Here is a 27,987-nt window from a genome sequence, read left to right as displayed (position 1 = left end):
TAGATGAGACTGCTGTTGCATGAGGAGAGGTTTGAATAGATTGGGTCTATTTTTGGTGTTCAGCAGAATTGGAGGTGGTCTAATTGAATAGCATAAAACTCTATGAGGCTTTGTGAGAATAAATGCTGAGAGGTTGCTGTCGAGCCTAGACTCAGAGATGATAACCTCAGGATGAGGAAACAAACAACATGCCATGGGGCAGCATGGTGGCTCAGTGGTTAGCGCTGCTGCCTCACAGTGCCAGGGATCCAGGTTCAATTCCACCCTCAGGCAACTGTGCATGGAGTTTGCACGTTCTCCCAGTGTCTGCATGGGTTTCCTCCCACAGTCTAAAGCTGTGCATGCTAGGTGGATTGGTCTTGATAAGTTGCCTGTAGTGTTCAGGGATGCATAGGTGAGATGAGGGGGATGGGTCTGGGTGGGATGTTCTGAGGGTCAGTGTGGACTTGTTGGGCCAAAGGGCCTGTTTCCACCCTGTGGGAATTCTATGATTTGTTTGAGGAGAAATGTTATAACTTAGCTGATGTGAATCTTTAGAATTGTCTAGCCCATTGGTTATGGATATCTAGTTATTGAGTAAAAGTGATTAATAGATTTTTTTTACATTAAGCAATTGGAGTAAAATATAGATACTGGAGAAAATTGGTGCTGATGTCAAAGATCAATCACAATCCTGTTTTTGTTGATTAAGCCCAAAGGGTTTTGTGGCCCTCACTCACTTCCATTTCTTATATACTAACATTAACTCCAAAAGCATTTTGAAAGTTATGTATTCAAAACAACTGCATTAATTCATGCTGTTTTCTTTCTCCTGCTATTGACTTAATAGTCCTATTACAATGGGATATCAACAACAACTTTCACTTGTATGCTGCCTTTGACATATTAAAATGCCTAAAAGCACATCATAGGAGTCTCAGCAAAGAACATGTGCCACTGAATCGGATAAGAAAATAATACAGACATGGAGCCACATCCAGGTCAAGGAAGTAGATTCTAAAGTGCTTCTTAAAAGAGAGGGATGTATAAAAGTGGAGAAGTTTAGGGACAACTTCTAGAGATGAGATCAGCTGCAGCTAACACACAATGGATGAAAATCAGGATATACAAGAGGCCAGATTGCAGCAGTGCAGATACCTTGGAAGAGTGTAGGACTGGAGGAATTTGCAGATGAATGGAAGTGCAAGGCCACAGAAAGATTTGAAAATAAGATTGAAAGTATTAAATTCAAGGCATTTTCTAATCCAACCAAAGTGAGCAAGCATTGAGTAACGGGTGAACCTGCTTAACTGCTAGCAGAGATTTTGGATGAGTTTAAGTTTATTAGGGTGGAAGCTGGCAAGTTGACCAGTGGAGAATTGGAATAGATAAATTTATAATTAACAAAGGCATAGATTAGGATTTCATAAAAAGGTGAATTAACACGGAAGTGAAGTGAAGCTCAGCAGTGCCAGTGGCCTCAAAAACATGAGATCAAAAGCTCAGGTCAGCATCAAAAGGATGAAACAATGAATCTTTATGTCTTCAGAAGGATCCAAAACTTTAAAGCAAAGGAGAACAGGAGCAAGAAAAGGTTAAACAGTTTGCTAGATGGAACATTTAAATTTAAAATTGTAGCCATTTTGCTCTGGTTGTGATAACGGTAGGTTGCAATAGCCATTTAGTGCAAAATGTCTAAGAGGAACGCCAAAAAGACACTGTCAGAAACTGTGTTCTTGGTCAAAAGAAGCACCAAGAGGAGAGCATACAGAAATCAACAGCTGACCTGTCACAAGTGTTCAGGTAATCTGCAAATGTTGTAGCCATACAACTAATGATGAACAAATCTAGCTAAGAAAATCTCATCTAAAAGCATGCTGACCTGTTGTGTCCAGCTTATACAAGCAAACATAGCTATTTGGCCACTGAAGTCATTTGTAGGCTGACTTCAATCTTTAACTTTTCACTTCAGAAAAGGAGACTCAAAAAAACACACTTGCAGTACTATTGAATCTGATTGCATTTTGATCCTCACAAGTATTCGTTCATCCTTATCTATTTTTAAGGATTGTATATGTATTTTTAGCAAGTTATCTTATCACGTTTACTTGAACAACTGCAGCAATAAATTTGCAAAAATAAGCTCATGTTTCAGACTGAAATTTTGTTGCTGGCTATTTTAGAATTGAAACATTTGGAAATAAAAGTGGAGGTGGCTACATATACAAGCTGATACATAGCTTATAGGTCACTGAGGACATACCAAGAGTGTTGTGACATTCATTGTGGGACTAATTGGTATCAGTTTATAGATCTTTATAGTGAAAAAAGACAATGGGAGCTGAGCAAATTCTCTCAGAACTCCATACAATACAATAATTCCTGATAACGAACTGCAAAATAAAAATCATCGATGCACATCAATGTGACCTTACGCAGTCTCTACCATAGGTTGGATGACTAGTTTGATGGTTTCACCAAAGAGCCAGAACAGGCGTGATGGATTGATTGGTCTCCTTTTGTCCAATATTAGTCTATGATTCTGTACCTTTTAATTAGCAATGTTAGAATCAAGGGGATTCCTATAAGTATTTATAAGACTGTCAAAACGTCCAGTGTTAGGTAGTTCACAAGATATAGTTTTCCCTCAAAATTATGCAATAAACATTATGTTACACCACTGTCCTTCATAAACACCGTATATTTTCAAATATATTTAAGTATACTTCAAGTAAGTTTTTCCAGTTGTATAATTATGTCCTGCAGGCTCTTATACCATATTGATAACAACAGTAAATGCATCCAGCTCTCATCTTTCTGGTTTAAAGCCAGTGCAGTGGTCAGAACTGAAAAACTAAACTGCTGACGGAATACAGAAACCAGCAATTTATCTTTAAATATTTATTCTTCTTAAACTTCTGAAATGTTGCCAGGGCTATCAATAACCAATGATTGCTTAAAAGAATGCAAGATCTCCTTCTTTAGAGCTGACCCATAGTAGTGTATATTCATGTTTCTCCATACACCATTGGCTCCTCTTATTTTAACTATGTTTTAATAATTTCTTCAATATGTTGACACAGGTTACTTGAGTGTGATGTGACCCTGAACAATGACATGTTCTGGTTCAGTGTCACACATCAGCAAGCTAAAGAGGTTTCAGCTTGATTTAGTTCCATACTGATCTGCTTCACACTGAAAGTAGTCTTTCAATAAAACTCAAAAATATTATCAGAAAACCATTCCTCAGAATGGTCACGGACCCAAAACGTTAACTCTGATTTATCTTCACATATGCTGCCAGATATGCTGAGCTCTTCCAGCAACTTCAGTTTATGTTTCTGACTTACAACATCTGCAGTGCTTTTGGATTATTTTCCAATGAATTTCCTTTGTCTTGCAAGTCAAATGTAAAGAGGGTATCAAAGCAGGAGAGAACACATGTTGGAATATTTTTGCAGGGCTTCAAATGCAAACCAATACAATGGTAGTCTTTGCTGTACTAGGGCAATAAAAGAGACAACAAAATACACGGATACATGAGTAAATAGCTGAATCACATAGCAGCCCAAAATCCAAACCCCTTTTTGATGGTTGCTAAGATTGAGGTCAAAGCTCATGGAATGATTATGAGCAATATTTTGCACGTTAGTTGGAGCTTCTGGCAGCAGGTGGATAAACACTGCCTGTCTGGTAACCCAGACTTAGTTTAACGTTCCTCAATTAATTCCAGACAGCTAACTAGAGTTTGTGAAAATGGCTGTTGGTATCCCCATCATTTTGTTTTAAAATGCCATTTTTTAAAGCAACATTGCTCTCGTCAAGGTTTCTGCAGAAGCATTGTATATTAAAATTAACAAGGTACACTGGCATTTTTGCAATGTCCTGTCACTCTGTTGCTGCAGCACCCTTGAAGCTTCTATCAGCAATAAGTCATTCCAAATTCATGTCAAATTCTTGCCCATCTTTTAATCACTCACTAGAAAATATATTACCAATGGAAACTCAGAACATTTGATGGGTTATGCATTCTCATTTTCTACAGTCAGGCATTCAGCTCCCTGTGAAGCTTAGGTGGTAATGGTGAGGAAATGAAGACTTATTTTTCTTTATTATGATTCTTTTAAATTCCTAAATTCAGTTCTTAACACAAGTTTTCCACTAAATAAAATAACTGGCACTGTGTACAGAATTCAATCACTTAATGCTCATATACACATCAACATAACACCTAAGAACTGAGCTCCAAGATTGTCTTCCAAATAACAAGTATCATTGGCACAATTGTGCTTCTAGTGAAGGGTGTTACTATACAAACCCACATGGGTCCTAACTTTGCCCACTGTTTTACGTGATAGATTGAGCATTCATAGTTTCAGTTCAGCTCAAGCCCCCTGTTTCGCCAGTTCTCTGATTTGTTTATGATCCTTCCTTTGTTCAATATCATTTATGTTAATGTAAAAAGGAAATCATCTATTTTGTAAATTATATGGAATTGCTTATACATTCACATAAAAATTCCAAATATCCAATCAACATAAGACAAAGTCAGCCGCTATAACATGTGGTTAACCAAAATCAATCCATGCTCTCCCAACTGTTCCACTTCAATCCACCCCCAACTCCATCATCCTTATGTGGAACCCTATGCCTGTGAATTGGTGTGTGTTGCTCCTTTAAGACAGTGGCTCAGGTAACCTGGAGATTGGAGGGAGGGAAGGCAGTGTAAAACTGCCTGTGGAGCTGACAGGATGTATAATAAAGTATTCCCTGTTTAAGTTTTCCCTCCATCTACCTCAAGTTCTGATTAGATTCCCTACAGTGTGGAAACAGGCCCTTCGGCCCAACAAGTCCACACCGCCCATTGCAGCATCCCACCTAGGCCCTTCCCCCTATAACCCACACACCCCTGAACACGACGGGAAATTTAGCATGGCCAATCCACCTAGCCTGCACATCTTTGAACAGTGGGAGGAAACCGGAGCACCCGGAGGAAACCGGAGCACCCAGAGGAAACCCACGCAGACACGGGGAGAATGTGCAAACTCCGCACAGACAGTTACCCGAAGCTGGAATCGAACCCAGGTCCTTGGTGCTGTGAGGCTGCAGTGCTAACCACTGAGCCACCGTGCCACAATGGTGAATGGCTCTAGTGAATCACAAACATAATAGAAACCAAACTCACAAATAGCTATGATATTGAAGTGCAACCCAATATATTGAAAACTGGACACTTCAAATCTTCCACAAGATAACAGAAAACTCTCACACCATCTGGATTCTTGGATTGATTTACAACAATCAGTGACCCAATCTTAGATGATGTAAATGAAATGTGTTCATCTGCAATTCCAATTTCCAACTCCTGTCATCCTACATGGTCAGGTTGAGGCCACAAAATATCATCTTCCTTTGTGATTTCGCTACTTTCTATGATTTGCTTTAGTTCGTCCATGACATTTTTATGTACTCATGTCTGGTTCCTAGCCATTACATCATTTTCATTATTGCCATTGTTAGCAATATCTTAGTTTACCTTGAACATCACAATACTACTTCATACACTCTTAAATTCCACCAGTTTTACTTCAAACTTTCAACTCTCCTTCAATTTCAGTCAGTCCATCTGACTTTTCCCTTCTTAAACCTCTCCATCTCAATTTCAGAGGCAGGCTGTCAAGTCATGCCCACTGTAAATCCCTGACTCCGAAAACCGCCTTGATGACATTGCAGAGATAGATTCTCCAGCTTATGCAGTTCCTACTGAGATTACAACGTGTAGAGCTGGATGAACACAGCAGGCCAAGCAGCATCAGAGGAGCAGAAAAGCTGATGTTTTGGGCCTCGACGCTTCTAGGCCTGAAACATCAGCTTTCCTGCTCCTCTGATGCTGCTTGGCCTGCTGTGATCATCCAGCTTTGCATCTTGTTATCCTTGATTACACTTCATCCTATCTCACATCCTTCCATCCCATATTTCTTCCATCCTCCCAGTTTTTCTATTGCATCTACCTTCCAGTGCTTTCAAAATGTGTTCTTTCTTCCCATTAACGCCAGACACAGGGTTGAAATAGCTTTCTCTTGTCCTCATCTTCCAATCCATTAACTTCTATGTTCAATAGATCATTTTCTGATATTTCCACCATGTTCAATGTGCTGCATATCTTAGTCTCGCTTTTCCTTTAGCATTCTGAGGGGACTGAACCTCCACTTAGTGCTGACTTATTCTTCTGCCAACCTCCCAGCAACTCCCATGACAGTGCAGAAGCTACAACATGTATTCTTTCACCTTCTCCCCTATTTCCAGATGGAACAGTAATTTATTGGTATTTCATTTGGTTGAATATACTACGTTTTGTGCTCTCAATGAGGTCTCCACTACACTGGGGATACAAAACAGAGATCAGGTGATCACATTGCTGAATAGCCCCATTCAGTTGGCAACTATAACTCTGAATGGTCAGTCATTTATTGTTGTAAGTTGCTGTCCAATTTTAACTCCAAACACTATCCCCAGCCTCCTGCAGTGCTTGAATGAAGCTCAACAGATACTCAAGGAAGCGAATCACATCTCTCCCTGAAATACTTTGCAAACTTACTGAGTCAACTTGAAGTTCAACAATCTCAGATCCTAACCGCTGTTTCTAATGTTTCCTTCCCCCCTTCCAAAGTAAAGGTACTGTCCTGTCTTCAATCCTGTCATAGAATTTTCATCCTGTTTGTCCATACAGCACCCTTATCTTTCCCATGGGCTGTCATCGCTTTAAACATGACCTCATCTTGTTCTGGCTAAAGGTCATTGATCTAAAATCACAGAACTGTCATGCTCAAGAAGCCACTCACATCTCCACCAGCCCTCTAAATGAATGGTAATTCTGTTTTATGTTCCACTGATGCTGTTTGCCCTTCTAACTACTTTTTTGCATTTTATGCTAATACTTCAGGCTTTCAGCATTGCTGTGTATTTCCTTAAAAAATTTTAAGATACATCCTTCTACCTGACATTAACTGATGTATTATCTTTGTATTCTGACAATTGTCTTTCAAAGATTTTTCCTCCGTCCTTGCTTTATGTTGTCAATTTACAAGATTCAACCTTCTTAAAAATCAAAACATTAGATACTATCAAGATTTTTTAAAAATATGTTTTTATTTCAACAGATAGAGGCCAAAAGTCTACAGATCCTGCACACAGTGTATGTTCTAAAACAGGGTTGACTGTCATCTCCAGCACAGATTCTATAAATGAATGTTGGATGTTTGGTAGGGGCTGGGGGCAGGGTTAACTAACAACTCTTTCGTGTGGTTTGATGACAGACCACGATACATCAAGAACATATCCAAACTGATCACAAGGCTCCTACGACCACTGGGCTTCAGAGTAGCACACAAACCCACATCAACCCTACACTAACTGCTAACCTGAACCAAAGAACCAAAGACCCACTACCCACTATGGACAGGATCAATGTCGTTGGCACAATTCCCTGCAAAGACAGACAAGAAGGAAATTAACCACAAAAGTAGATGAAAATTAACTAGCAACAAAATGACATGACCAATACTCACTCATCTCAATCCACATGGATAAGGAAAACCACTAATTTGATTGGGACAACACCAGGATCCTGGGACAGGCGAAGCAGAGACAAGCACAGGGAGTCCTCGAGGCCTGGCTCTCCACTAAGAAAGCATCAATAAATACAGAGCTAGATTCCATATACACTCCACTGTGAAGGAAAACCGAAAGTGAGGTAACCCAGGTCACCTGACCCCAGAACTTAAATAAGTCAGGAAAACATAACAGCGTTTTATCGAAGACTGCATAAATGACGTTACTCAGCAGGGTAAATGAAATATCTGCAGAACAACAAACCAGCTCGGCCAGGCAACCAACCACAACCCAAGCTATAAATACACTCTTAAGCCTTAGATTTGTAGTTACTGTTTCTGAACTTTATTGCAGAACAGAAAATATTCCAGGCAATTCACAGAATGTGTTTCACACCCAAGAGAAATGTTTTGTGAAGTTTCACTGCTTTGGACAGATGAATTGTGAAGAATAAACTTCAGTTAGGACAGGAAAGTGACTTGGTCTGGAAACAGCTTTGCTGCTCCTATCCAAATATCAGTCATTTGTTCTTTCCTCTCCTGGAAGCAACAGCAGCAATGATAGAATTTTGGAAGAAAATTGAAGTAGTCATTCACTACTGAATTGGAATAGTGAAAATAATTTGATTTGGCAGCAGTATCAGCTAGCAACTACAGTATTACACTTTAAACTGTTTAAAAACTGTTTTAACAATATGAGAAATGCATTTAAACCAAAGCCTTGGCTACACAAGCAAGTTTGAAAGTGAAACTCAAGCAATGATTCATCTATTGCAAAGTTTACAGATATCAGAAAAGCAAAAATGTTCATTTTCAAATTAACAACATGGCTTCTTAATAAAGAAAGCAAGGTATAGTAATTAGAACATATCTCTGTGTAAATGAGGATTAGTGACTTTGAAAAATTCTGTCTGGCATTATATTCACTAGGAGGGAAATCTGATGGAGAACAGCCATAAAGGATACGTTAGGGAAACACTACAAGAAATAAAATGATGTGGAGAAAGATAGGAATTATAATGAAGAGACAAAGGATAACAAGGATGCTAAAAACAAAGGCTAACACAAACAGTTAGTTCCAAATTAGCTTTCAGGAGTGAGGAATAACAGCAGAAGGAATCTGATGAAATGCCACATTAGTTTTGTGGAACTGAGGAAAAAGTTACATTGATAAAATAAGACAGTTTAGAGACTGAGTAGTGTCGTGAGGATGGAAGTGGCTTTTGGTATGAAGATAAATTCAATAGGCTAACGATTTGTCTATTGAGATTTCATGTTGAAGAAATGGAAGATGGGCTGCTGCAGAAAAAACAGTTGCTTATATTAGTAGTCCAAATGAATTCCCAACATTATGGAGGGTCCGCTGACTGATATCTTTGTTACACAATGGTACATAATGCTGGAGAAATTTTCAAGTGCTCACTGACATTCCCTTAAAATTAACTTACAACTCAGATATTCCTGAGCTCATGCACACAGTGCAATACCATGTACTCATACAGCACTTCTCGCATTGTAAAACTTCTATGGTGCTATGCAGGACTACTGTTAAACAACATTCGACACCAAGCTCAGGTGTGGGAACTAAAGTATCAAAAACAAGCATGTGATGCAGTTGAGCAGACTCACAACAGTAAATGTCTTTGCAAATATGGGGTAAAGGGCAAGATTTCTGGAGTTGCTGTTGTAAGTGAATTAGGAGAGCATTTTCTTTTTCCAGTGTAGACAGAGAAGTAGGATGGGAGGATAGAGGAGTTGTCGTTTTAAAAAAAACAAGCAAGTGGTCAGACATGACTTATCTACTATTGATAAAATGAGAGTAGCAAAGCTACATGAGATGGTAGTTCAACTGAGTAGTCATGAATTTACATGGAGCAAGAGGGTAAGAGAAGAGGGAAGGGCAATAAACTCAGACTGATGAATATAATAAATTTGGGATGAATATTGAAATCACTGAGGCTAATAAATGAACTAGTACAAAGGTTGAGGGAGGAATGCAATGTATATAGCTCATAGAAAAATTGACATGTTGCCAGTGAGGAATGAAGGCTTTGAGAGGAGTGAGGTGTAGAATGATATGAGACACCTAATGAAGGAGAAGGTGTTTAGAGGACAAAATGGCGATGGCATGGTGTAGTTGGTAATATCAGCCATGTTGCTACTGTCGCACTTTGGGTGGCTAAGTGCTGGGATTGAGCCAACAATTTGGTGCAAGCTATCACTGAAATTCAAGAGTTTGGAAGTCTAATTAGGGAAAGGATACACTTCCCACTGAAGAAATAAAAACAGATGTAGTTATGGGATGGGTACTGGGGCTTTATATTGGCAGTTATCTTACCTTTAGAGCTAAAATGCACCGCCATTGAAGGATCATCAGAAGTGAAGGAGATGGAATAGGTTGAAAGTGAAATGATATCAATGAATGGCTAAAGATAGAACTGTACAGTAATGAGCTCCCTATCAAAGATCAATCTTGAACTTCTGATTTTTTTCTTCATTAGTGGCACTGTGTGTCACTACAATTACCAATTTCCTTTTAAATATTATACTTCCAGCAATTGTTTTACTTTTAATTTCACATCTACATCTACAAGTACATTGACTGGTAGACAGGCCACTAACATTCAAAACATATTTTCCTTGTCCAGTTTCAGAAATATGCATCACGAAAGGATTTGCAGATTGTTTTCTTGTATTCTTTGTTCCATATACTTTCACACATCATACAAATGCTACAACATTTTCTGGACATCAGCATTAGGATATTTTGAGAATTGCACAAGGAGCTGTCATGTAACATCCACTATGCCGTCATTATGCTCAATTAGTGATGTAACTTAATGCATTCCATGCCACCTTGCATTTTTAGTAACTTTGAAACAACTTCTAATGTAACATAGACTGACAATATGTAAGAAAACTGAATGATATAGAATACAACTCAAATAAAGCATGGACAAAACTAATCACCAGCCTCTATGTAATAAATGAAAAATTTTGCTAACAACAAGAAACTTCAAACATACTCCATCCAAAATTAAATATTATCTTGTAATCAAAATATATTAATGCCAGAGGTTTGTAAGGTTCAGGAAAGATCACGTTGTAAAGAAGCCTTTATAAAAATCTATAAAACCTGACAAATAAAGATTGCAAATTTCACAGTTTATATTCCAGTTATGTCTGGCACATCTGTTTGAAAGTATATCTTGATATTTATAAACATGAATGTACAGTAATTACAATTTCATTCCAAATGGTGTTTGTTGAACAAATGGAACTTATTCTTGGGGATTTTAATCTTACCACCATTATAAATCCACCAATATTAACTATATCCAGCAATACAATATGGAATAACAAACCATAATGATCAAGCAAGCTGCATAGTAAAGCATACATTTACTGGATTTGGGAAATGATTATCCTCCAGCTCACAGTCTCGAAAACAGAACAGTCTCTCTCACCTATTCACGAGATCTTCTCCATTCCAGCATGTTAATCCATCAACAGCTGCCAAATCATTGACACACAATTGATCGGTCAATCCACCATATAAAGTCCTGTATAATCGCAGACTATTGATGAACTCTCTGAAACAAACAGAACATATCTTGAGTTGGAAAAAATGTATTACTTGCCAAAGTACTGCAAGTTTTTTTTGTCAGATTAGCAAATGGATCACACAATATTTGTTCGAGATAGAAATGAAGAAAAATGGAAGTAGAAATGTCTGATAATGATATTGGGTGATGAAGGGTTTCCACAGTTGGTAACAATGCTTTATCTGTTATAAAATATTGGCATTAATCTATTAATTATCAATGAAATGTCATACCAAAGATATCCATTTGCTAACATCAGAAACAATAATTTACAGGATTTGATAACTGTAGGCTGAATACCTGTATATCTGTACCATTCTTTGGCTCATAATATTGTTATATTATTTTCCTGATTGCAAAATCATTAGGAAATATGGTTTCAAAGAAAAATGCAGAGCTAAAGCATTCTGGTTAAAACACACATGTCTCTGAGGAAACAATGCCACTTTACTGAACTTGATCCAGGACAAGTCAGGCAGAAAATATCTTAGAACAGAATGGAATTTTCTTTGTTATTGCTATCAAACTCATTCACCTAAAATAAGTCAGATATGGAGAAATGGAGGACTAAATTTTAAACCAAGTTGGCAAGTTTCGTGGAGGGTTCTCTCAAAGTCCTCACAAAATGTCTCATGTTATCTTCCCAAACCCACCTTATTTCCAATGCCATGCTTCTCTATTGTACGCAACTTATTGTACCCTCTATCTCACTGCAATTGGAACTATTCACTGGTCATCCAGAGCTGCTTTGTATGAGTCCTGTCAATTTCCTCAAAAACATCAGGCAAATGCAAATTGGCACTCAGCATACCCAATGAGGACCTGGAGGTTCTGGGAGATGGTCTTTCCTCGGGACCAGCAGAGGATACCATGACAACAGTCACAGCCAGCCTATTCTGAAGTTGCCACCTGGGTCACTGTGAAGAACATCTTGCAATGAAGAAAGGTCAAATGGCCTTCTCCACTTTACAAGGATAAATGATTCCATCTTCTATCTGTTATTCATACTACCTCTAATTCTGCTTTTGCATCCTATGATCCTGAGGCTCACGATCAACCACTCACTATGGCATGCAATATCCCACCTCACTTGCTCTCACCCACTCCAAATCTCAGCACAACATTATGCTTGTGTGTCCTCTGCACTGTCTACTCACTGACTTGGGACACCTTGCTACCTTTCCCCCACCTGAACCAACTAACAGCTGTGGCACCCATTTTCATCTCACTCAATCCTTCTCTGTTTTACTGAAGAGAATATAGCTTGCAAAGGCAGTGGGAGCCAGGCCAAGTGGTGGGTTAACTTGCATTCAGCTTCTCACACCCTATGAGCAAACAATTCTGGACTAGGCGAGTGAGGATATACCTGCTCCTGTGATCATGCCAAAACACCAATATCCCAATAATAAAGTTAGAACTGTTGTCCATTGCCATGCTGCTGTCCAACTACCACCACTGCAAGTGTGTTATTAATAGTATTAAGATGAGACTTCAGGCACACCTTCCTCATAAGGCTACGGGGCAGTGCCAGTAGGCACCCAGCCAGAGGAGGAACTACATAAAGACCTCCCCAAGAAGTGTCCTCAGGATTCACCAGAAGGAGTTAGACCATCCACCTCCACCCTGCCTGCCACTCACAGCCCTATGGGAGATCAAGACAAGGAGGGTAGCCCTCCTTCTGAGCTGGACACTTGCAGCACTTCTGCATCCACAAGCCACAAATGCTTCCAGGGCCACTTGACTAAACACACAGGCCAAACAAGTTCCATTATAGGGCAGGTCCCCTCCAATCAGCTCCAGATCTTGATACTGCACCAATCGTACTGAAAGGGAAAGGAAGAAGGCCCAAGGACACTTCATTATAAGTACATTCTCACACTTGTAAGTATGGTGCAAGAATTAATGTATGGAGACTAGCTCTTCTTAGTATAATGTTTCATGGTGCAAAGTGTGAAGTGAGCAACTCAGTGCACCATGTGCAGACTTTAGGAACTTGGAGGTGACTGCAGCTTTGACAGCAAGGGTCAATCTTCCAGGCTGCAATAAATGGCCAGGACATCACAGACATGAGTAGAGATTGTTTCCCAATGCTACATAATTTGACCAAATGTGCTTGGGCATGGACTCTGACTTGCCACAGTAAGTTAATGCCTAAAGTTACATATAGCATTCAGGGCTTGCACATAACTTTCCTTTACTATATGGGTGTCTGTTTAATGCTATTGCCCTTTGAAAGGCCTCACATTGCATCATACTAAAGAACAAAACAATTATCCCAGCCATACTGGCACTGCCCCATAGCCTTATGAGGAAGGTGTGCCTGAAGTGTCTCATCTTAATACTATTAATAATACACTTGCAGTGGTGTTAGTTGGACAGCAGCATGGCAATGGACAACAGTTCAATTGTGCTGGGTATGGTGGCAGCCATTTTCATTTCCATTACATATTTGCTATTTGGATGATGATGGAATCAAATAGCAATTGCAATTAGGAACATAAGAACATAGGAACAGGGGAACAGGAGTAGGTCTTTCAACCCCTTGAGCCTGTTTCACCATTCAATAACATCAGGGCTGATCTATGACCTAACTCCATTTGGCTAGATTGGGGCCATGTCCTTGGATACCCTTGCTTAATAAAAATTGGTCAATCTTAGATTTAAATTTAATAACTGAACTGGCATGACTACCATCTGAGAAAGAGAGTTCCAAACCTCCACTACTCTTTGCATGTAGAAGTCCTTTCTAACATCTGTCCTGAATCTCCTGCCCCTAATTCTTACTCTACACCTCCTGGTTCTAGAATCTTCAACTACTGGAAATAATTTATCTTTACTTATCCGGTCTTTTCCTGATTATCTCCTGAAGGTGTCATTTAGATCACCCCTTAACTTTCTAAATACTAGAGAATAAAGTCTAATTTGTCTAATCAGAAGTTCAGGAATCAACTTTGTAAACCTGTTTCACAGATTGAGTCACAAACTCAGCCTCTCAGTCTACGTGACTCCAAAATCTTCTGAGATGCTGCTGGGCCTGCTGTGTTCATCCAGCCTCACATTTTATTATCTTGGATTCTCCAGCATCTGCAGTTCCCATTATCACCAAAATCTTCACAGTTCCCTCTACTTCAACTGCATTGGCTTTAAATCTCCCAATATTCCCAGCCAACATGTTTACTTAACTGTTTGTCTCTATGTTTTACCTCTTGAGCCCCAGCACCTTAAGCCATCATACCAGGCATTGTAGCACTTTGTACTATGTCCCCTGATCAAAGCCCAGGTAATGCTGACTGTCAATGACCCCTATATTTGATGTTACTACTTTCACTCCCATGCACAACTGTACCCATCTACTTATCGATTGAGTCGCATCCCTTTATAATTGTTGTCCTTTTCTGTATCCCAACATGCTGACTTTAATCCCCACAAATGGACTCACAGAGCTAGGCCGGTCTGGTTGATGCGCATGCAGTGTGGGTGCTGCTTAAGCTGCTGATAAATGGTGCAATATGAAATTGACATAGCACAATGACATATCCAATCTTTTGACTGATGAAAGCTGACAACATTGAAAAACTGCCTGGCTCTGTGTCTGCATTGAAAGGTAAGTCGAGACATAAGTATGGAGAACTCTTAAACTCTGGCCAAAAGCAGAAAGCACAAAAAGGCAAGGCAAACCAAGGCATGGTCTGTGTTAGCAATCAAGCTAGTATAACATGAGTGATAGCGAAGAGAGCAAGCGAAGATTGCTGATATGCTGGTCAAATTCATGAGCTGGGTGCCTCTCCCTGCACACAAAGTGTCCTGGCAGCATCATTACAGTGACTTGGAAACAGCATGGACTGCAGGTGCTGGAAGCCAGAATCAATAGATGTAAGCTGGATAAGCACAGCAGGTCAGACAGCATCTGAAAGCAGGAAAGTCAATGTTTCAGGCCAAAACCCTTTGTCAAGACTGCGGTGGGGTCAGAGCCCAGAAGTAAATGGAGGGACGGGGCGAAGCTGAAGGAAAGGTAGGTGGGATGTTGATATGTGGGTGCAGGTCAGTGGGAAGGGTGGAGTGGATAGGTGACTAAGGAGATGGGGCCATTGGGCTGTAAGCTCCCAAGGTGAAATATCGGATGTTGTTCACTTTACATTTGGCCTCAATCTGGCAGTGGAGGAGGCAAGGATGGACATGTTGCCAGGGGATTGGGAGGTGGAATAAAATGGATGGCAACAAAGAAGGTCAGGTTGGTTGATGCATGCAGAGTGCAGATACTTCGCGAACAGATTCTCGAGCTTGCATTTAGTCTACCCAATATAGAGGAGACCACATTGGGAGCAATGGATACAATAGATCAGGTTGGATGAAGTGCAGGTGAATCTCTGCTGGATCCGGACTAATTGCTTGGAGCTTTGGACGGAGGAGAGAGGGGACCTGCAGAGGCAGGTGTTCCACTGCTTGCAGTGCAACCTCTCCACCAACCTCAGAATCTGGCAGAGATTCACCTGCACTTCATCCAACCTGACCCATTCTATCCATTGCTCTCAATGTGGTGTCCTCTAGATTGGGGAGAGCAAACGCAGGCTTGGAGCTGGTTTGCGGAGCATCTGCGCTCTGCAAGCATCAACTAAACCAGCCTTCTAGTTGCCATCTGTTTTAATTGCCCCTCCCAATCCCTTGGCGGCATGCCCATCCTTGGCCTCCTCCACTACCAGGATGAGGCCAAATATAAACTGGAGGAACAACACTTGATATTTTATCAATGAGACTTACAGCCCAGTGGCCTCAATATTGACATCACCAGCTTCAAAATCCCTCCATTCCCAGCCTTTTCCCATGTCCAGCCCTCTCCCACACCTCCTGATCTGACCTAACCTATCCATCTTCCTACCCACCTATTCACTCCATCCTTCTCATTGGTCAATCACAATAACCCCCTACCTGCATCCACCTAGCATCATATTTTACCCTTCTCCTAGCCCCAACCACCTCCTCTATTTACTTCTGGACTCCCTTCCCCATTCCCCAGTCCTGACAAAGGGTTTTGGCCTGAAACATTGACTTTTCTGCTCCTTGGATGCTTTCTGACCTGATGTGCTTTTCTAGCTTCACACCTATTGACAGCACCATTACAGTCAAAGATAACAGTGGGTTCCAAAATGCAGCACAGAAGTTTAGACCTATCTAGTAAATGGATCAGAGATGTGCCATGAGGGTGCAGCGAGGCTCATACATGTTCAGTGCCAACATTTATGGACGGGGAGTGCATGTGGTTGACTCTCATGAAGCATGTCTTTAAAAAATGTTGGGACAAATGTCTAGGAGTAAATGGCAAGCTGGAGTTGCCTGGTATTTGTTTCTACCCAGTAATTGGGAGAATGGGAAACTGTGTAATAATGAGGTGAAATTTTTAGAGGCATCTTACCGCTCACTAGCAATATTCTTGCCTTGCTGTTTAATACTTGGTTGGAAAATAGGATACTTTGCTCTTGACATTGAGAATCTCCTTATGTCAATCTCATGCAACTTGTCTAATTTTGCACCCAGTGCCCACATCATTCAGTGACTGGGCAGATTTCACACAGGATGTCTGCTGTTTGCCAATCTGAGGAAGCTCCTTATACTGATGTCCAACAACCATATAAAGGTTTTTATGTACAGCCAGTGTATTTTAATGCACAGCACCTTTAAAGTTTCTTGGTGAGAAATGGCACATGCAGTTAAAAAAGGGAACAACTTGTAAATTGTCTTTACCACACCTTCCAGGTTGCTGCCAATCTGTGCACACGATGAAGATTGCCAACAATTCTTTTGTGCTTTTGCCCAGCCATGCAAGGTAGATTATGTGTCATACATTTCTCCAACAGGCTCTGCCATACAAACACCCAATAATCTAACATTACTATTTTTAGCAAGCATCCCACTGTCCTGCTAATTCAATGTATGGAATGTAATGCAGTCCTCCACTGTTAGTTTGTTGGAGAGGGTTATGAAAATCAGGCTGGAGGCTTGCAAGTCTGGATCCTGCCTCTCCCATCAGAAGGTCTATGAAGGTCTTTTCACCCTGATGATGACTGAAACCCAAGAGCTAGGTAATTAATGCTCACTGAAGCGTCTTATCTAATTGCCACTTAGGACCAAAAGCAGACAGGGAACTACTATATCAAGAGAGTGACAGAGAAAACTTTGCAGAGTTCCTGTCAGGAAGGTCTCTAATTCACAGACACTCAGTGCCTGATACAGCAAGCAGACAAAGTTACAAGATAAAAAGGCAGATATACGAGTTGTTCCAAAACATCAGCATATTGACAATAGACAATAGATAATAGGTGCTGGAGTAGGCCATTTGGCCCTTCGAGCCAGCACCACCATTCATTATGATCATGGCTGATCATCTACAATCAGTATCCTGTTCCTGCCTTATCCCCCTAACCCTTGATTCCACTATCTTTAAGAGCTCTATCCATCTCTTTCTTGAAAGTATCCAGAGAGTTGGCCTCCACAGCCTTCTGGGGCAGAGCATTCCATATGTCCACCACTCTCTGGGTGAAGAAGTTTTTCCTCAGCTCTGTTCTAAATGGCCTACCCCTTATTTTTACAACCTGTCCGACACCTAGGATTGAAAACAGATTTTTTTTGTGGTCAGATATTTCTGTTCCTTCATTATTGGAAATTGCAGAGTTAAGGCCCAAGGCACATTTCCTTTTTGATATTTCATAGTCCTCTGTTTCTGGACTAACTCATCAGTGGAAACATGCTTCCTGCCTCCAGAGTGTCCAATCCCTTAATAATTTTATACATCTCAATCAGATCCCCTCTCATCCCCCTAAACTCAAGTGTATACACAAGCCCAGTCGCTCTAATCTTTCGACATATGATAGTCCCACCATTCTGGGAATTGACCTCGTGAACCTACGCTGCACTCCCTCAATAGCAAGAATGTCCCTCCTCAAATTTGGAGACCAAAACTGCACACAATACTCCAGGTGCGGTCTCACCAGGGTCCTGTACAGTTGCAGTAGGACCTCTTTTCTCCTATACCTCATTCCTCTTGTTATGAAGGCCAGCATCCTATTAGCTTTCTTCACTGCCTGCTGTACCTGCATGCTTGCTTTCATTGACTAATGTACAAGAACACCAAGATCTCGTCATACTTTCCCTTTACCTAACTCGACTCCATTTAGATAGTAATCTGCCTTCCTGTTCTTGCCACCAAAGTGGATAACCATACGTTTATCCACATTAAACTGCATCTGCCATGCATCCATCCACTCACCTAGCCTATCCAAGTCACCCTGTATTCTCATAACAACATCATCCTCACATTTCACACTGCCACCCAGCTTTGTGTCACGAGCAAATTTGCTAATATTACTGCAAATGCCTTCTAAGAATATTGCATCAATAAACTTACGTATGCCAACTCTTAACATGTTTTGTTATCCTGTGCTTTAAATATTGTAAGCATGTACATCTAAAACACCAGTTACATTTAGGTGCTGCCTTTACAGAGGACTAATAAGTATAAATGATGTTGCTGCATCTTACTTTCTCCTGCTGGATAATGTCTCCTCATCTTCTTTATGAATGATTTTCAGCCCAGGTTTATCATTGTAAGGATCTGGTTGATGATCCAAAGTTTGAGTAGGCTTTCGAACAGGATGTCCACAGGCTCTATTTACCTGAAAAGAAGAAGGTGACCGATTTGGAATCAACATTAAGAAAGGATCCAAAAATGAAAAATATTTCCAAAACTGTTTGCTTACTGGAGTAGCTGAGGGACCATAAGACTTAAAATCAAGTCAACTTCACTTTAGTGGGTCAGTTTTTCCATTAAATTAATTCGATCCAATATGGTTTATTGGAATTTATATACAACAAACAAACAAACAAACAACAAAGATCATAGGTTGATCTCATTTTTTAAAGAAAAATGGCAGCAAACAATGGTTACAAACGTAACGACTAGAAATGCAATGACTAAGCTGCAGTTCTTGATTCACAGGTAATTAGTCAATTAAAGGAGAGTGTAATATGAGATTACTTTAGCTATAATACCACATTCACAATTAGTTAATACCACCAATATTTGTCATTCTTATTTGACCTATGCTGCAAGCTGTTATTTTACAACCTGTCTGACACCTAGGATTGAAAACGGATTTTTTTTGTGGTCAGATATTTCTGTTCCTTCATTATTGGAAGTTGCAGAGTTAAGGCCCAAGGCACATTTCCTTTTTGATATTTCAAGTGTAACAATGCCTGCAATTTCTGACTGTTTGTTTTCAATCCTGTGCATTTATCCACTTCATCTCCAATAAATCTGATTAGTAGTTTAAGGCCTAAGGCAAAGTCAAGCAAAATGTTGATTCTTTCAGTTAAAGTCAAAGAAATTATACGGCAGCAATGCAGTAACGAGGTTCCTATGTATCCCCCATTCACCTTGTTAGTACAGGATTGTTACATTTCTGGAGGAATGGAAGACCAAAATGTTTAACAGCAGCAGCAACCTTTAAGGGTATATTTGTTCTACAATGCACCAAACTAGACTGGACTGTTTGCCTCCAAAATGACCAATGATTTCATTCTAATGTCACACAAGGAAACTGAAAGGAGCAAAAGAACTGTGGATGCTGTAAATCAGGAACAGAAACAAAGTTGCTGGAAAAGCTCAGCAAGTCTGACAGCATCTATGAAGGATAAAACAGAGTTAACGTTTCGGGTCAGAACGGAGGAAGGAGCACCAGGCCTGAAACGTAAACTCAAAATATTTCCCTCTTTCAATCAAAGGCCCTTGTAACAAAAAAAAACACATTCTCCAATGGTCAATGACTAAACCATTCCAGGGTTGTCATGTCTTGTTGGTGCACTTCAGCTGTCAGCCTATTTTTCTCCTTGGCTTTAACCTGTGGCATTTTAGGTGTACTAGGAAAATCATCTGTCATTATTTTTTATGTTTGTCAATTCACACAATCATGGTATTCTCCATTGCGATACTGTTCCCACTGATGCTCCAGTTACTGTTCTTCCCTCATGTATGTCCAAATCTCCATTTGAAAAATTATTTCTGGATCTTCAGTTGTCTGTTTTCCAAGAGGGGATCTGTACGTCTTCTCTGTAATACATGATTACTCATCTGTATGGCAGAGGAGACCAGTCCAGTCTGCATTACAATAATGGCTAGCACCCACTTCTCTCTATTTGTGGAGCTCCTCACCAACACTTCTTGACCTTTTAGGAAATTGCCTTGGGCCTTGTTTTTCTCGTTCAAAATGCTGATTCTATTCTTTCCTGTCAATAATGTCTTTTGTCGTGGGTGGTTTCAGCCAATCAAATGCCATGTGCAACTAGTGCTTTACCATGAGCAATGCCAGAGAATTTTGATTTGTCAAGTGGATTTGTTCCTGTATGTTTACAAAAATCCTCTCAGTCTTTTGTACAGTGATCCATGTTCTTAAGTTAGCCTTAAGGAAGTTTTCATTGTGTAAACAAATATTTCTGCAAAACCATTTGTGGATGGCTGAGGAGGAATTGATCACATATATGGAATTCCATTCTGCTTTAAATCGTCTGTAAATTCTTATGATATAAACCATGGACCATTTTCACTCAAGTTTTTCTAGACATACAAACCCTGCAAAGATCTTCCCCAATCTTTCAATGATTTTCTCTGATGATATAGCCTCCAAAATGACAGCTTCAGGCAGTTTAATATGTGTGTCAATCACCACAAAAAACAATCTGCCTGCAAAGGATCCAGCCTAGTCAATGTGCCTTCTTTGCTGTGGCCTTTCTGGCGATTCCATGGGTGTAATAGTACTATTGGAGTTAGGTTGCAAACTCTTGTGCCAGCTGCACATATTTCGGTCTTCTCCTCAATTTCAGAGTTGGGCCCTGGCCACCAAATATAGCTTCTAACTATCTCCTTCATTCTGACTGTGCTGCAGTGACCTTTGCATAGTTGATTTAACACACATTTCCTTACCTGTGATAGAATGATGAACCTCCTTCCCCATAGAAGATATTCTGCTTAAAAGGATAATTCCAGCTTCCATGTGACACATGGCTTCCATTCGAGAGTTGTTCCTATGGTCTTGCCACAAAGTATCATGTTCAGCACTTTCCACTTCTAGCATATTTCATAACTAGCCTTACCATTACCTAAGTGTTCTATTCATTCGAAAATACCTACATGAGCACTGTTTGTAGCCAACTCATTTGGTAAAAACAATCTAGACAGCCCATTTGAATTCATATGTAAGTTGGATTGCTGGTACCCAGTTATACAAGTATGAACTGATAGCAACAATGTCCCTATGGCTCACTGCTAGGCAGGTATCCCTATAGGAGGCCTAAGTATTGTGCTCAGTGATCTGTGGTTTGGTAGGGCAAATTTCCAGCCATTCAGATATTGATGGAATCATCTATTGCCAAAAAATGATTCTGAGAACTCTCTCATTCTGCTCACAGTAACTTCTGTTTTGTTTAATAATCTTGATGCAAAGTTAGCTTCTCGACATCATTAGACAATATCTGAAAAACACCTGCTCCAATCTACACGGTGATGCAACTCACATGAGTTGTAACAGTAGTTTTGAGTCAAAATTTTTCACAAGTTCTGATTTCGATGAAACCTCGCTGGCTCGTGTAAAGTCTTTTTCATTCTGATTTCCCCATTTCCAATTCCTCTTTTGGCATAATAAAATTGTGCAAATCTTGACAGTGGTCACAAGGTTTGGGATAAACCAGCCATAGTAGTTTAGCAAGCCCAAAACTGATCAGAGTTAGAGTAAATTTTTAGGTGCTGGCACCTCAATTATAGCTTTTACTTTTGAAGGTGACATGGGTAGTCCCAGAGCATCAATGACATGGCCTAAATATTCAAGAAGATTTTGAAAATCTCACAGTTGCCTTCCCCTTGGTCATAACCTTCAAATCACCACAGTGTAGCATCTAAAGTGTGGATACGCTCATTTCTTTTCTCTGTGATGAAAATATTGTCTAGATAACAATGGATCCCTTTCAATCCATTTGACTTATAGCATGTTGAAATAACACAGGCGCAGATGTGATTCAAAATAGAACTCTCTTACATTTGAATAATCTTTTATATGTTACAGTCATCAATTTTTGTAGCTCAGGATCTGAGATAGGCGAAATAAGCTTAACAGAGGTCAATCTTACTGAAAAGCTGTCTTCTAGCTAATTCAACAAATAGATCTTAGATTAAATGCACAGGATACTGCTCAGCACAGAGTACCAAGTACCAGATTAAGAGTGACCTTAAAAGCCCCACAGGGGTATACCAATCAATCTTTATTCATCATTAGCATGATATATAAAAGCTGGATTTTTTTTCAGTAGGAACATGTAAGGACTAAGCTTCAGATTGACTATATAACTGAACATTCACATTGATGCAATCTCAAAAGGCACAACTTCACCTATATACTTTCTTCATACAATTTTTGAGGGTTGTAGCAAAATGTGACTCAACTGCATCTGATATACACTTTGAAGTATCAAGGCAATCTTCATGCCAGTGTCCACGTCCATTCTTACATGTTTACTATTCAGAGGTTGAAACAACTCCACAGAGGCTGGTATCCCATTACCAATTCACTCTTTATTTTCACATGGAGAGTCCTTGCTCCCTCAGAGCCAGCTCTCAGTATGAACAGGGTATCTGACACTCCTGTTTTTATTTGTTAGTCCAGGCTCCATGATTGGACCAGATTTACAGCCCCAATCAGGGAATTCCTATCCGCTGACATTCACCTGGCTGACTTTACAATCACTACATCCCTCCCACTTTGAGGACATAGCCCTGGTTGGATCAATTTAGCACCAATTTAGTGTCAATTTACTCAAAAAACTTCAAAAATCTGGAGAATTAAACAAGAGAGACTTCCAAAAAATGAAACCAGATGGATCCAACATACCACGCTTCTACGGACTACCAAAAATTCACAAACCAGGAGCCCCCCTCAGACGCATAGTGTCGCTACCTGGAACACCAACCTACAGATTAGCCAAGGAACTACACCAAAGACTAAAACACCTAGTAGAAGACTCCCACCACTCCATTCGCTCCATTCAAGAATTCCTGAACACCAAAGACACCAAGATAGAAGAGGATGAAATAATGGTCTCCTTTGACGTAACAGCCCGGTTCACATCCATCAACATCAACCTGGCCAAAGAAACACTGACTACACTATTAGAAGAACCGAAGACACATACACCAGACACCACCAACCTCATCAGCAAGGACATCATCATCAAGCTAGTGGAACTATGCCTCACCACCCCACTTCACTTTCAATAACAAAACCTACAGACAAACCAACGGTACACCCATGGGATCTCAGATATCAGGGTTCTTAGCAGAGGCAGTAATGCAGAGACTCGAACAAATAGCTCTGCCAATCATCCAACCCAAACTTTGGGTCCGCTATGTGGATGACACCTTTATCATCACTAAACAAAACAAATTAGAGGAAACCTTCAAGACCATCAATAATACCCTTACTGGCATAACATTCACAAAAGAGGAGGAAAACAACAACAAACTGCCATTCCTAGATGTCACAGTAGAGCGAACAGCCAATGGGGAACTTCAAACCAGCGTCTACAGGAAAACAACACATGCGGACCAAATACTGAACTACAGGAGCAACCATCCCAACACCCACAAACGAAGCTGCATTAGAACATTATTCCAACGAGCCACCACACACTGCAGCACAGAGGAACTACGCAGAGCAGAGGAAAATCACCTATACAGCGTATTCAAAAAGAATGGGTACCCTATGAACACAGTCCGCCGATTTCTCAGCAATAAACCCAAACAAACAGACAAAACGGGCTCAGAAACCATAACCACTCTCCCCGACATCAAAGACATTTCCAAAATGACTACCAGACTACTCGGACCTCTTGGCATCAGGGTAGCCCACAAACCCACCAACACACTAAAACAGCGGCTAATGAAATTAAAATACCCTATACAGGCAACAAATAAAACGAACGTCATCTATAAAATACCTTGCAAGAACTATGACAGACACTACATTGGACAAACAGGCAGAAAGCTAGCCACCAGGATACATGAACATCAACTAGTCACAAAACGACATGACCCACTATCACTCGTATCCTTACATACAGATGAGGAAGGACACCACTTTGATTGGGACAACACATCCATCCTAGGACAAGCCAAACAGAGACATGCACGAGAATTCCTGGAAGCATGGCATTCCAACCAGAACTCCATCAGCAAACACATTGATTTGGAGCCAATCTACCATCCCCTGAGAAAAAGAACAGGAAATGACATCACCAACACAGGAAATGACATCACCAACCCAAGGAAACCTAACCAGATAAATAGAAAGTGGGACATAACACCAGCGCTTCGTCAGAGGCTCACTGATGATGTTACCTAGTATGGTGACGAAACGTCTGAAAACGAACCTTCCAGCTCAGCGAGCAAACTCACATCCAGAATTTAGCACCAGTCAGGGTCCACCAACTCTTCATCTGATATGGGCAGCATGTAATGCACAGTAGCTCACTTCTTATGCCCAGAGCATCTTGGAAGAAAATCATTCTCCTCTTCAGGTAGCAGAGGCACTGAAACAGGTAAATCTGCTATGTCTCAGATATATCTCAGATTTGCCATCTTCAATGCTTGATGAAGATGGCAAGTCTATGGGTTCCGGAATTGTTGGAAAGGCAGTTGAGGAACTGGGTACATTTTGCTCCTTGTCCACTTGTGAGTTTGCAGTTTTCATATGGTTCACTTGCTTGGTTGGAACCATCGCACTTACTTGAACTTTATATATCACTACAACTGACCTTGCGTCAGCCATGCCTTTTACCCATGCAGGGCCATTCCTTTAGTTCCTACATCAAACTTCGCCCCCTGAAGTAAACTATCTCTCTTGTATAGTGGAGGCTTTTAGCCGGCATTAGCAATTCTAATGCCATTCCATCCACCCCCTCAGGCTCAGGAAGATCAGATTTAACCTTGTGCGGAATCTTCTCCCCATCAGTGACTCTGATTGGAGCTATCCCTGTCGTTGCATGAGGGGTGATCCTAAAATCAAAGGGAACTGAGGCAGTTCATTATCTAATGAAGCTGTAAGCTGTTTCTTTAAGCTTGCTTTCAAAGTTTGGACTGCTTTATTCTGCTAGACCATTGGATGATGGATATGGAACTGTCTTTATATGACGAATACCATTCACCTATAGGAAGTATGCAAATTTCCTGTTGGTAAACAATGGTCTATTATCTGTGACCACTTCTGGAGAATCTACATATTACAAAACACACATGCAGTTTTTCCATCATTGTTACCATGTTTGACGAAGGAACTCTATGCACATCCAGCTATTTCAAATAGGTGTCCACAATGACTAAGAATATTGAGACCAGAAAAGGACCTGCAAAGTCATGTGTAACACTGTCCAGGGTTTACCCATCTATTCTCAAGAATATGAGCAAGTTGCTGGTGGTACGTTTTGTCCTTGTTCGTACTCTGGGCATTGTCCCACCTATGTGGCTACATCTGCATCCAGTCCTGGCCATCAGACATCATTTTTTGCCAACATCTTCATTTTAAATACCCTTGGATGACATGAGGGAATTCAACCAGTACCTGGTGGAGCTCTTTGCTGGGGACAATCACTCTTTGCTTCCTATAATAAAATGCCATCCTCTACAGTGATCTGGTCTCATCGGGTTCAGAAAGGTTTTAATTCTGGTTGTGATTGTCCTTTTGTTTCCCCCATCACCACCAGCTGTTTCAGTTTTGCCAGGGTGATATCTTTCTACATCCAACATCTGAGATTATCAGTTGTGACTGGAAGCGTGCCCAGAAAATTTAAAATGATTACAGACTCTTCCAGTGGCAGTACCACGGGTATCGTTTCTGCCAGGAGGAGGTGGATCATGTATCTGCATTTGCTCCTCGGCTAACCAGACAGTGTTTCAACTTATAATTAAACACACTTAGTATTAGAGCCCACTGCTGAATTTGGCTTGAAGTTATGGATGGCACAGCCTTGTTTTCTTTAATTAGACTTAGCAGGTGCTTGTGGTCCATTATTATTATAAACATATGTCCATAAAGGTATTGTTGGAACTTCCTGACTCCAAATGCGACCACCAAACATTTTTTCTCTTTTGGACATATATTCACTCTGCATTAGCCAACGTCCTGAATGTATATGTTATTGGGCATTCCTCTCCATTGGGCCACCTTTGAGCAAATACTACCCCAATGCTGTCCAGAGAGACATCACATGTCATTACCAGATCTCACTGGGGTCCATATTATGCTCACCTTCGAAGATGACGGTTGTTTCTTCACTTCTCTGAAGGATATTGCTTGGCTATGTGACCATTTCCAAGACTGGCCTTGGATGGAGACTATGTTACGTGTGAGATTTCCATGTTTGCTCACCAGCCCAAGGGAAAACCTAAGCCCTGGTACTGACTTGGGAGCCAGGGCACCCTTGATAGCCTTCACTTTATCTTTCAACAGGTATAACCCAGTCTTTTCGACTCTGTATCCCAAGTACATCACGTAGCGTACCTGGAACACACGCTTTTCGTTTCTAAGGTGTATATCCACTTGGGAGAAATGTCTCAGGATTCTGTCAGGGTTCTCCAAGTGTTTTTTAATCGGTATTCCCTGTTATTAGCATGTGATCTAGATCAATGGCAATGTGGGGGAAACCTTGTAAAATATTTTCCATAGTCTGCAGAAAAATAGCACAGGCTGACAATATCCCAGATGGTAGCCTTTTATATTGGTACAAATTCTTATAGGTATTTACTACAGCATACTTCTGGAAATCTCCATCTAAACGCAATTGTAAGTCAGAATGGCTCATGTCCAGCTTTGTGAAAGACAGACCCCATGCCAGCTTTACATAAAATCTCCATGTAGGGCACTGGATATTTATTTAGCTGTAAAATGTGGCTTACCGTTGTTTAAAATACCCACAAAGGCAAACTGATCCACAGGGCTTCACAGTCGGTACAAATGGTGCTGCCTATCCCGCGAACTGGACTGGTTTGAATATTCCTTGGTTTTCCAGCCTTCTGATTTTTGCCTCTACTTTTGCCTGTAATGCAAATGGCACTGGGTGGGTCTTGCAGACATGTGGAATTGCTTCCTGGTCAACTTGCAATGTGACCTTGGCTCCTCTGATAATCCCTAGACCTTCCTAAAAATTGTCAGGCTATTTAATCAGGCTTTAACTCAGGTAGTTATTTTCCAATAAAAAATGTTGAGCCAATCTAGATAAATTCTTTCTCAACAATTTTACTCTATCAAGCTTAGGCCTCAGCCTTTTACTATAATCAGTGATTATTAAACCAGCTGCTTCTCATAAGAGTCCAGAACTGAAGTTGTAACCTAAATCTGTAAATTTCATATGTAATGGTTCTCAGTTTAACTGTGGTCTTGCACAAACTTAAGGTTGAATTCCAGAGTGAAATTTGTTAAAGACCAGTTCTGCAATCACTGAAATAGCTGTACTGGTACTGACCTCTCTTAGAATGGGGTGACCATTTGACGCAACATTTGTTTTATTTGATTCTAACTTGGATGTTGCAAAGCAATTTAACTGTACCAAACCTGATGTAGTTAGATTTTTCAGAATGTGCACACTTTTAGATACTGGCCAATGAGTTCTCTTGCTCAATTTAGGTCTAGTGGGACTCTTGCTGTCTCAAGTCCACGTAACTGCAGCAACTATAATGGCGTCTGACTTGGATCCTGAAGAAAATT

The 27,987-nt window shown here is 40.5% G+C and overlaps 1 protein-coding gene across 4 annotated transcripts in view; it reads right to left on the bottom strand.

The window, feature by feature from the left end:
* Positions 1–27,987, bottom strand: part of gpc5a (glypican 5a) — a 921,338-nt gene that overhangs the window by 590,906 nt on the left and 302,445 nt on the right. For all 4 annotated transcript variants that reach the window (XM_048532912.2, XM_048532913.2, XM_048532914.2 and 1 more), the window contains 2 exons: positions 18,728–18,861; positions 11,057–11,182 (listed from right to left, as the gene is read on the bottom strand). In XM_048532912.2, the coding sequence (XP_048388869.1) occupies positions 11,057–11,182; positions 18,728–18,861 (260 nt within the window). The remainder of the gene's footprint in view (positions 1–11,056; positions 11,183–18,727; positions 18,862–27,987) is intronic.

The sequence above is a fragment of the Stegostoma tigrinum genome, chromosome 6, assembly GCF_030684315.1.
Source record: "Stegostoma tigrinum isolate sSteTig4 chromosome 6, sSteTig4.hap1, whole genome shotgun sequence".
In the NCBI taxonomy this organism is placed as follows: Eukaryota; Metazoa; Chordata; class Chondrichthyes; order Orectolobiformes; family Stegostomatidae; genus Stegostoma; species Stegostoma tigrinum.
The sequence above is the reverse complement of the archived record's forward strand: the minus strand, read 5'-3'. Positions and strand labels throughout refer to the sequence as shown.